An 11,436-nucleotide genomic window follows, 5' to 3' on the forward strand; every position below is an offset into this window, starting at 1 on the left:
GGGGGTGGGGGACCCGCTCCCAGCTCAGCCACAGACTTCTCAGGCCCGCACCTTCCTGCTGACGCCTCCTTCTCGGTTGCCAGCACTAGGCCTGGGTTATAACCACCCACTGATCCCCGGGGCGCATTCCCGGGTAGTGAGGCGCTCTGTCGGGCCTTAGCAATCAATCCTCCTGCCTCCCCTCACCTCCGCCCCCAGAACACCCCCCACCTAGTCCCAAATGCCATTCCCTACCTCCCTGGCCTCGGGGATGGGGAGGGGTCTCTGCAAGTCAAGCCAGTCCCTCCGCTGCCTCCCTTCCATCTCTCTGTGGTCCCCCCCACCCACCACCCCGAGTCTGTCTGAGTCTGTCTCCAGATCTGGCACCTTCCTAGTGTCAGTGTCGCCCCTGCCCCCCGTCTTAGGATTTCTTCTTTCTCTTTATGGCTCAAGTGTCTCTGTCCCTGTTTCTCCTACTCTTTCTGTGTCTCTGTGTCGTGCTCTTTACCTATCTCTGTGATTCTTTCTTTTTTAATGGTTCCGAATGCCGTATTTGTCAAATATATCTTAGCTTTCCCAAGCCTTTTATTTTCCTTATTACCCTTCTGCTTTTTTTTTTTTTTTTTTGCAGTGCTTTGAGATACACTTGCAGCACGATAAACTGTGCTTACTTAAAGGGTACAATTTGATGAGTCTTCACACACACACATTGAACTATCACTATAATCAAGATAATGAACGTATCTATCACCCCCCAGAGTATGCTTCTGCCTCCTGTGTGTGTTGGTGACTCTCTACTAATGTTTTTCTACACCTGTGTCTCTCCTTGTGCTTTTCTCTTGGTCTCTGTCTCATGCCTCTGTTTTCTTGGACTCTGCTTCCCAGTCTCTCTCTGGGTTTCTGTCTGTATCTGCATCATCCTGTCCCTTTCCCCCTCCCCTCCCCTCCTCCTCTCATCACTAGCCCTGAGTATCTGTCTTTCTGTATCCTTTTTTCTCTCTGTCTCCCTCACCTTGCATTTTGGACAGGGGAGACTCCGGCCTCTTTGCCGAGGAACCCTCAACCCCTTCTCGTGCCCCTCACCCTGGGGCCCCCGCCACAGGGCAGGAACTGGCAGGGATCCAGTCTGAGGGCCCCGGCAGGTGCCTTGGCCTGGCTGGCATAGTCGGGCGTGGGTGAGGCAGTTGGGCAGGGCCACCTGTTGACGGGAAAAAGAGGCCAAGAGGCCAAGATAGGGGGCGGCGGCTCCCGGCCTTTTGGGAAATGGGGCGTTGGGTGAGGAGCTTGAAAGCTGGCTTCACCCTCCCCAGTCCTGGGCCATCTGGGGCTGTCAGTGCTGATCTTGTCTCCAATCTGGCTCCTGTTTCTGTCTGCTTCCAAATTTCTGCATCCATCTCCAATCGTGTCTATGTTTCTGTCCCCCCTAGGAGGTAAGAGCGGTTTGCCAGACTCAGATCTGTCCGTGAACAAAATGACCAGGACGCCTGAAGAAGCTGCTTTTGTCGAGCTCACAATCCTTGAGGGCAGGAACAGAGCTGTCTTGCTCACTTCTCTATCCAGCACCTGTTCAGTGGGAGGTTTGAGAACTCTTGAGTCTGGGCCGAGCCCGCGGCGCACTCGGGAGAGTGCGGTGCTGGGAGCGCAGCGACGCTCCCGCTGCGGGTTCGGATCCTATAGAGGAATGGCCGGTGCACTCACTGGCTGAGTGCCGGTCACGAAAAAGACAAAAAAAAAAAAAAAAAAAGAACTCTTGAGGCTGGTTTTAGTGCACAAGGGAAAAAAAAATCTAAAACAACCAAAACCTATTCTGAAGTTTATTTTGATTATGGAAATTGCTATTTCATGCATTAAGGTAACAAAACCAGCAACCTACTGCTTCCTTGGTCTTTTAAGTTCAGCCTTCAACACTTTTAATTCTAGACATGTCTTTTATGAGGTCTTTACAATAATGTTTGGTCCTGGTTGCAAACTAAGTTAATGAAATGCCTTCAAACCTTTTAAACTACATTTCTAAAACCAACACATTCAATCTCTTCTGGAAGTCCTTCAATTTTTAGACAAAACTCCCAGAGCATTTAAGTTTGTACATCTAAATTTATTACACTTATAAATATGACCAATGTTGCATTCTTTCAAATATCCCCATCCCAGATATAAACCTGGTATAACTCCAACTTAAAAATCACAGATCAGTTACACATCCCAAGCTGAAGTTACAAGGCTGTACCTATAATAGGTAAAATTCTCTTAGACAGACAAGCACTTGAAATACCAAACGTGTAGATACTCTGCCTCAAAAAAAAGTTCATGTTAAGAGTTGGATTTTTAAACATTTCTGTGCTTAATTCTAAAACGTATCAGAACTGGTAGAAGACTTCGGGAAAGAACAGTCGTCGGGAGCCCAAACTGTGACACCAGCCCCTGACATTTAAACTCTGGTTTGGCCATCTACTAACTGTGAGACTTTGGGTACACCACAGACCCTCTCTGTGCCTTAGTTTCCCTAGTTGCAAAATGGAAACAATAATGGTACCTACCTCATAGGCTTGCTGTGAGGATCAAATGAGTTAATATACGTAAAACACTTAGAATAGTACCGGGCATGTGCTAAGAAGTGAATCATTATTGTTCGGCATGTTACATCATACATTTAAGGAAGAAAATTCCCTCAATCAACTGAAGTCGACTTTGATCTGGACATTCATTGATTGGATCCCTCCTGGTGACCCCGGTGACTTTCATGGCCCTACTTACCTCACTCATGACTTCTAGAGGAGGTTGGTCAAGATGGGTCCAGGCCCCTTGCATGGCTTCATATTTCCATTTACTCAACGTTAGACACTTCCTCCTATCATGTCCCCTTGATAAAAATTACTTTGCATTTCTTTGGTTTTTAAGACATGTTAGTGTGTTTTTTCCCCATGTAAGTGTATAAAAGGTGCGCCCCATCTGTCTTTGGACCACATCACTCTTCCATCATAAGATGACACATACATGACTTTGAGTATCTCCTGTGGTGCTCTGTTTAATAACTTTCAATTTCATTCTCCTCTGTGCCCGGTGAAAATAAGGTTGCAACGAATAGTTGTGAAGCAAATGGATTACTGTCTTTGATTCTTCCCCTGTTCCTAAATATTTCTCTGCTCCTAACCTCAGCACCCATGTTGGGCATCTGTTGCCTCTTTGGGGAGCTGTTACCTGCCCCACTTACCTCCTTGGGAGGACGCCTGGCTTAGATGTTATTTTTTCTTCCTCAGAGGTGGTGCAGTGGGGGTTGCAAGAGAAGGAGGCCTCTCTGCAGACAGGGACAGGCCTGGGGTTTGGGGTTTGGGATTGTGCCTGCTGCGTGTTGGTGGGGAGAGGCCCAGAAGCTTGCAGAGGCCTGTGTTCTTGCCCAGCTCTGCCTGACTGCTCCCCTCATTTTGGGGGGGGTCCTCAGTCTCTCCTCCATTATCCCCATCCTTTTCCCCTCAGATGGACCTCTGCTAAATCTTCCAATATCCAGATCTGGTCTTGTCTTTCTTTTTTTCAGAGCCCTTAGGATCAAGTCCAAATTTATCTGCCTGGCACTCAATGGCATTGTCTTCCATTGACCTACATTTCTAGCCATGTCACCCATTTCTCTTACCTCAACCCCCAGCCTTTACCATCCAGGATGATTTACAGGTGTTCTCGTACCCCCAGGCTTTTCTGCATGCTGTTTCCTCCATGAGAATGCCATCCACAAAACCTTCTCCATTTGGTGGACTTGTATCCAGCCTCCCTTCTCCAGCCCTCCCAGCCCCAGCCCAGCTCAGGCCTCATCTTCTCTCCCTGCACCATCACCTCAACCTCCTCCCTGGCCCCTGGCCTCCAAGCTCTCCCCTCTGGTCCATTGTGCACATGGCACCAGTGCCACTCCTGCTCACAATCCTTCCGTGGCTCTCCGCTGCCCTCCGGAGCAAGTCCCAGCATCTCAAGCTGGCTGAGGTCCTTGGGGACCTGGCCCCTGCCATCCTCTTCCACCTTATCTCCCATCATTCTTACCCTCACACAGTGGTCTCCCAACATTGTCACCTCCCTGATTTGCTGCTAAAAGGGAGTTCAGGGTAGAGAGCTCTCCCTAAGGGCTAGCATGAGGTGGCGAAGTCAAGCGTGCCTCCCTGGAGAGGAGGAAAAATCAAATTGGGCTGTAAAGGAGAACTGAGAATATATGGGTTTTAAGGAGGTAAAAGTAGGATAAAAGGAAAAATTACCACTGATGATAAAATTCGCTCTCTACCAAGGACGTGGTCGACCAGGCACTGTTCTATGTATTTCACGTGTTTGAAACCTTGAATCCTCCCAACAGCCACTGCTGTATGAGGAATATACTATTATTATCTTAATTTTATAGATGAGAAGATCTACACAGTGAAAGAAGGCACTTCCCACGGTACACGGATAGTGAGTGGCAGAGCTGGGATTCCAGCATGCAGGTTTTGCTAGACTAGCGACCACCCTTTTGTGGGAAGAAATCAAACCCATGGAACAATCAGGGAGGGAGATATGCTTAGAAGGGTTTTTCCTGTATTTTCTTAGTGGTGGAAGTAAGATCTCAGCCTGTGTCTTAACTCACCCCCCATGATACAACGATGGGGCTGGGGTGAAATCAGGGAGAATTTGTGCTCTCATGTTACTGTCTTTATTAAGCATCAAGGGTCAGATCTGCAGAGGGGGGAGGGAAGGCAAGGTCTTGTGAGAGATGTTCTGGAACCAGCCAGTTAGGGTGTAAGTCAAGAGTTGTTGGATGTCACATGTCAGGGTTACTTAGTTTGAATGGTTCTTCGGATCCAATTGACATATCTGCAGACATCGGTATAGACTCCCGGCTTCTCCTTTGAACCACAGGGAACATTGCCCCATGATACGAGGCCTCGGAGGCGATCCCCACATACTAGTGGACCCCCTGAGTCACCCTGTGGGAAAGAGGGAGAAAGTCAGATACAGAAACCCAGAATGAGAGAGACAGAGGCAGAGACATGCAGAGAGGGAAAGATAGAAATGCTCAGAGGTGAAGTGAAAGACTCAGCGACAGAGACAAACAGACAAGCAGTAAGACACACACGTCTACCGGACATAGATGGAGAAATACCAAAGGGAACTCCAAGAGGTGGAGAAACAGAGATAGAAACACCAAGATCCAGAGAGGCAGAGAGAGAGAGAGAGAGAGAGAGAGAGAGAGAGAGAATGAAGGTGTGGACAGAATCAGAAATGCAGAGTGAGATGGAGAGAGAAAAAGAGAGAAAGAGAGAGAAGTGACATAAAACTCCAGGACACAGGGGGAGTGACAAGGGGGAGACAGACGCGGGGAGAGCTGTGCCTTGGTTATTCTCTCCAGGGGCGCCTCTTCACCTCTTGTCCCGGGGACGGTCCTGCCTGCCTGCTCTCCTTTGCTCACGCCTCTCTGTGTACTACTTTCTCTGTCTCCATTTCTTTCTCTCTCTTGCCTTCTTGGCTGTTCTCTGCATGTCCTTCAATGCGTTAGAGTCATTTTGTCATAAAGAGAAGAGACTGGATGGACCATAGTGGGGGAAACCCAAGTTAAAGGTATTTGGGAGAGGGGATGGAGCCCCGTCTCTCTCCAGCTAGGGGCCCCCTTTTCCAGAGACTGATCATTTCTAAGCGGGAGTTGTGGGGGCTCTGTCTGAGGAAAGACAGTTCCTCTGCCATCTGCCTCCTTACCGCATCTCTCCTGTTCTTCATCGACCTCCATCCTTGTCTCTGTAATTCCTGCCTCTGCTGCCTGCGTCTTTATATCTCTGCCTGTCCCTGACTGTGTCTCTCTGTGTTGGACTGAGTCTCTCTCCCTTTTCCTGCCTCTCATTCTCTCCCCACCTGTCTCTATCTGTCTCTGTAAAGCTGTATGTTGGTCTGCGTCTCTTTCATACTGTCTCCGGCTGTGTTTTTGTGCCGCTGTCCTTGGCTGTGTCACTGGCAGGTCCCAGTTGCCTCACCTGGCAGGAATCCTTCCCGTGCTTCTCATCCCCAGCGCACACCATGTTTTGGGTGATCTGGTCAGGGTAGGCGCGCTCACACTCCTCACGGGGCACCAGGTGGATGGACGCACATTGGATGGTGTCAGGGAAACTGCCTGCTGGGAGAGATGGGCCCAGCTTGCCCCGAGCCCCACTCTTCCCACATGCTCCCCAGCAATCCTCCAATCCCCATAGAACTTTGGTCCCTGCTGGTCACTATTTCCCATTGGTTCCCCTCTTCCTGTTTGTCTCTTATTCTTAGGACCCATTTGCATTGTCCCTACCTCCTGCCTAGTCCCTCTTCCCATCCTGATCCCCTCCCTTTGGTCTGTCTTCTCCACTGATTGCCTCTTCTCCAGGAGTCTGTGTCTCCCGTTGGCTCTCCCTGTCTCGTAGGTCCTGCCTCCACTAGTCTCTCTTCCTCTGTTCCCATATTCTGCAGTAGTTCCGGGTGAGCTCTCGCACTCTCTTTCTGCGAGTCGCTCCTCTATTGTACCCCTGCAGCTCATTAGTCCATCCTTCATTGGGCCCTTCTTGTCCACTGATCATCCTGATGGGTCCCTCCTTGACCATTGGTTCTTACCAGTGGTCCCCACCCTTCCCCATTGTCTCTCCCTTTCTATCGGCCCTTCATCCAATGGGCCACCTTTTTTATTGGCCCTTCCCTCACAGGCCTACCTTCAATGGTTTCTGCTGATCTACTGGACCTGTTTCTTCCTCAAGTTCTTCCTCTCCTGATGCCTCTTGGCCACGGATCTTTTCCCCACTGGCCCCTCTTGCGTTAGCTCTCTCTACCCCATTTGTTCTCTCAATTCCCATCCTTCACTTGGCTCCCCTGCTTTATTGGTCCCTCTTCTTCCATCAGTCCCTTCTTGCTCATCAGTGCATTCTGAGCAGTCTTTTGGACCACTTTTGGACCTCCTTCCTGATTAGGGTCTCCCCACTGACTTCCCTCGTCATTGACGCTTCGTCTTACGACCCATCTCTTCCATTCTATTCACCCATTGGTATACTTTCTCCCTTGGCTGTTCACTCATTGGTTCAGCTCCCACATTTTCCCTCACTCCCCTTTGACCTTTCACCCACTGATGCACTACCCCATTGGGCCTCACCATTAGCCCATCTCTCCATGGCCCATCACCTATTGTCCCACCTTCATCTTTGGCCTTTCACCCTTTGGTTCACTTCCCTCGTCACCAATCAGCCTGCACCCCCATCAGCCTCCTGCTACTGACCGTCTGCTGTCTTTCCCCAGCCCAGGATTTGGCAGCTGGTGTGGTTGGATGAGCAGTCCCTCTCCAGGGGCAGGGGCTGGATGTGTTCAGAGAGTTGGGCTGGACGTGCCAGGCGCAACAGCATGATGTCCTGGTCATGGGTGGGAGCATTGTAGCCAGGGTGGGTCACAGACCGGACAACAGAGCTCTGCTCCTGGGAACTCTCTCTTTGCTGAAGGTTGTGCTTCCCCAGGTAGACCTGAAGATTCCTGGGAAGGAGGAGGGTTGGGTCTCACCTGGAGCCCTTTGGCTACACAGCTGAGGCTTCAGGGAGGGCTGGGGAATCATGAATCATCTGGCCTGTTCCTCCCACAGTCACCCCCAGCTCAGTAAATAGCAATTCAATTCTTCCAACCTTCGGGGCTATTCTTGGCTCTATTTTGTGCCCCATATCCAAGCTGTCCAGAAATCCTTTTCCCTCTCTGAAGCATATCCAGAATCTAACCACTTCTCACCTCCCCTGTGGCCACCGTCTTGGTTTGAGCTGCCATCATCTTTTACCTGGATTGCAGCAGCAGCCTCTTCACTGAACCCCCTGCTCTGCCTCTTCTTCCCAGCAGTCCATCCTTCACAAGGCAGCCAGAGATATTTTAACAATGTAAGTTGGTCCTGTCCCTCCTTTGCTCAGACCCCTCCTGTGACTCCCATCTCACTTGTAGTAAAGGCCAAAGTTCTCACCATGGCCCTCAAGGTCCTGTACGCTCTGCCTGCATCACCTCTCAGATATCACTTCCTCCCTCCCGCCCCCTGCTCCAGTCACTCTAGCTTCCCTGCCTTTCCTTGAATATAATAGTGCTCTACCTACCCCAGGGCCTTTGCACTACTGCTCCCTCTGCCAGCAATTCTGTCCCCCAGCTATCTGCCTGGCTCATTCTCTCACCTCCTTCAAATGTCACCTTCTCAGTGAAGCCTTCCTTGGCTATCCAATTAAAATGCAAATACCTTCCCCAATAGGCAATTCCTATCTCCCCTGCTGCTTTCTTTTCCACCAGAGAACCTATCATCATCCGACATACTGTATATTTACTGTTAAATATTTACTCATTTTATTGTTTCTCTTCCCCGAATAACAGTACTGTCCAATTAAACTTTCAGTCACAATGACGTGTTCTCCATCTGCACTGACGATAGGTGGCTTTTGAGCACTTGAAATATAGGCCGTGGATTTTTCATTTCACTTTATCTCATTAATTTTGGTCTAATTAGCCATGTGATTAATGGCTAGCATATTAGTGCAGTTACAGGATGTTAAGATGGGGATTTTTGTTCTGTGCACATACAGTATCCCCAGGGCCTCGACCAGTATCTGGCACACGATAGGTGTTCAATAAATATTTCTGAAACAAAGCCAAGAGTCATTCTCTTGCTCAAAAGTCTCCCATGGCTCCTCATTGCCCTCAGAATAAATCCTGAGCTCTTCAGCCTAGCACTGGAGCCCCCATGTGATTTGACACCACCCACTTTCCAAGCTCATATCCCACCACGTTCTGCCCTCCAGTAAACTCGTATCCTTCTTTTCTTAGAATACTCAACATTGTTCTCACCTCAGAGGCTTTGTTCTTGCATTTTCTCTGGCCTGAATGTTTTTTCCCCCTCTTTCATTTGGCTACCTTTTCTCATTTTTTATGCCTCAGCTGAAATTTCATCTCATCGCAAAGTCCTTCCTGACCCTGCTCCATCTAAAGTAGGTACCCCTATTCTTTTCCTTCATTGGACTTAGAGTAATTTATAATTATATGGGCTTTGGTGGGAGGGTTGTTTCTTAAAGAACTGTCTTTCTGAACTTTCTGCCCTTGTGCTCCCAAGGACAGAGACTACGTGTCTCTCTCATTCATTCCTGAATCTCCATTGCCCAACTCAAATCAGGCGCTTTATGGGTGCTCTAAGTCAATGGGCATCGAATGAATGAATGACAATGGTGGGAGTGATCCCAGGTCTCCCTGGGGGTCCTGGAGTTCATGACCCTGCATGACAAAACCCATCCCCCCACAGTGAGGAGTGGCACCTACTGGTTTCCGAATACTTGAGTTGTCATTAGCTGCTTCTCTGAGCCTAAGCTTCCTCATCTGCAAAATGGTGCCAAGAGTCCCTTATTGTGAGGATTTCAGGAAAAGTATAGAAAACATTTAATTTAGCACCTGGCCCATTGTTAGCAGTTTAGCGTTGAACACAATGGCAGGTGTTGGTAATCTAACTAGTGATTATTAGTGCCCTGGGGTTTAGTCCTGGGCCCTCTACGTTCCTCTGTCTATACCCGCTTTTCGGATGATCTCCTCCAGTCCCATGGCTTTAAGTACTACCTGTTTTCTGATGACACCTTACTTTTTACCTTCAGCTCTGACCTCTCCCTTGAGCTCCAACAGCCTGCTTGGACATCTCCCAGGTATCTCAGACTCACCTTGGCTAACATGAAATGTCTGATGCTCTCTTTCCCATACCCAGCCTGTCTCTTTTTCTCTCTCCTCCAACTCAGAAAGACAAGACAAAACACCCAGGTGTTCAGGACAAATATCAGCCCTGCATCCTCTTTCCTTCCTCTCCCTCACTGCTGAGTCCTGCTGGCTCAGTCTCAAAATGCCTCCCAAGGACCTCAACTTACCTCCATCCCCCCTGCCACCACCCTGGTCCAAGCCACCGTCTTATGTTACCAGACAACAGCAACAGCCTCCACGTGGATCTCCCTTCGTGTCCTCTTGCCCAGTTCACTTTCCACGTGGTAGCCAGGGTGCTCTTAAAAATGTAAATCAGATTGTACTGCTTCCCTGATTAAAACTGACCACTGGCTTCCCACTGAACTAAGAATTAAACCCAAACAACCCATCACACCCTAAATGATCTGATTCCTCCATTAGAAGGTAAATTCATGGAAACAGCAGTTTTGCTTGATTTTCCCTTGCTATGTCCCCAGGGTGTGGCACATATTTAGTTCTCCATTGAATATTGGTCTAGTGAACCTGCTTATGCTGGCAGAGGGGGTGCAGGTGTCACCTCCTGCCTGAAAACTGCAAGACGCCCTTGGGGTCTAACTGCATCCTCTCGTCATTCATTGCACCGTTGAGACTCACGGTTTTTTGCAGTGGGCAGCTGTGAGGACCCACAGTGGGTGAATGAGGACCCCGCCGCACAGCAAGTGGCCTGACATGTAGAGGGCAGCTTGGTAGGGGTGAGAAGTCCCCTCACAGGGTCTACCATGCACCACCTTGTTCTGCTCCTCTGCCCAGGCTGAGGGAGAGAGGGTTTGAGTCAGAGAGGAGGTCTCGAGACACCAGGTGCATCCTCCAAGGTGAACCCTAATCAAGATCGTCTCCGCTCCCCCCCCCGACCGTATCCCCCACCCAACCACAAACCCCACCTCATCCCCAACCTCTCCCCAGTTTTCAGTCCCACCTCCCACCCTATCCCTGTCTCTATCCCCGTCCACAAACCCAGGCCCATGCCAAACTTCTTCCCCTTTTCAAACCTGCCTTCACTTCCTTCCCCATCTCTGTTCCCAGCCTCAAAGCCAAACTCATCCCTGAGCTCTCACCTTCAAACCCCCCTCCCAGCCTCCCTCCCCTATCTGTATCCCCCTTCTTTCTCATTTCAAAGCCGCCTCCCCAATTCCAATCTCCTTCCTATCCACAACCTCAGCCCCGTCTGCAAACCTCCGCATCTCAATTCCATCTCTTCCTACCTGCAGCAATCAGAACCAGCACCACAGTCAGCTTCTTCATGTCTGCTCCTGAGAGGGGAAGCCACATCCTCCATCAGTCAGTGCCTCAGACTCTCCTGACACCCCTCCTTCTGCTCCCTCCTCATCCTCTCCTTCCTCCATGGCCTGCAATGCTCTCCTGACCTTGATTCCTGTCCTTCCTATTCAGCCTTCTGATTTCTTGTTCCCCCAGCCCATGTCTTCTACCTGAGGGTCCCACGAAGGCAGGTGCCAGGGACAATCCAGAACCATGTCTGTCCAGCCATTCATGGTGAGATTCTGATTAATTCCAGTTTGCCTTCTTGGTAACAGGAGGGGGTTATCCGTGGGGGGCCCTGACATTCTTCCTCTTACAGGATTTTTCTTCTGCACTGTGGCTCTGTACTCACCTTGTTACCCACCCCCACACCTGTACATTCTGGGATGTGATATGATCTTACCTGCTGGGGGCTGGCGGTAAGGTTCTTGGGTTGGGGGAAGGGACAGCATCTAGACA

At 49.8% G+C, this 11,436-nt stretch overlaps 1 protein-coding gene across 1 annotated transcript; it reads right to left on the minus strand.

Annotated features, from left to right (window-relative positions):
• Nucleotides 1-4,673: 4,673 nt before the first annotated feature.
• Nucleotides 4,674-10,962, minus strand: KLK6 (kallikrein related peptidase 6). The gene is made up of 5 exons (XM_063092244.1): nt 10,923-10,962; nt 10,315-10,471; nt 7,211-7,458; nt 5,955-6,091; nt 4,674-4,916 (listed from the first exon to the last, which is right to left on the minus strand). The coding sequence occupies exons 1-5, from the start codon at nt 10,960-10,962 to the stop codon at nt 4,764-4,766; spliced, it is 735 nt and encodes a 244-aa protein (XP_062948314.1). The 3' UTR covers nt 4,674-4,763.
• Between the last annotated feature and the right edge of the window lie 474 nt (nt 10,963-11,436).

This window comes from Cynocephalus volans, chromosome 3, assembly GCF_027409185.1.
Source record: "Cynocephalus volans isolate mCynVol1 chromosome 3, mCynVol1.pri, whole genome shotgun sequence".
NCBI classification, from domain to species: Eukaryota; Metazoa; Chordata; class Mammalia; order Dermoptera; family Cynocephalidae; genus Cynocephalus; species Cynocephalus volans.

Bases quoted from the DNA above. Each gene is read 5' to 3' on its own strand.
- KLK6 (XM_063092244.1), bottom strand. From the start codon at position 10,962: ATGAAGAAGCTGACTGTGGTGCTGGTTCTGATTGCTGCAG. The intron at 10,472-10,922 runs GTAGGAAGAGAT...TCTCTCCCTCAG, and splicing joins GCTGGTTCTGATTGCTGCAG to CCTGGGCAGAGGAGCAGAAC. The intron at 7,459-10,314 runs GTGAGTCTCAAC...CCTCCTTCCCAG, and splicing joins GCTGCCCACTGCAAAAAACC to GAATCTTCAGGTCTACCTGG.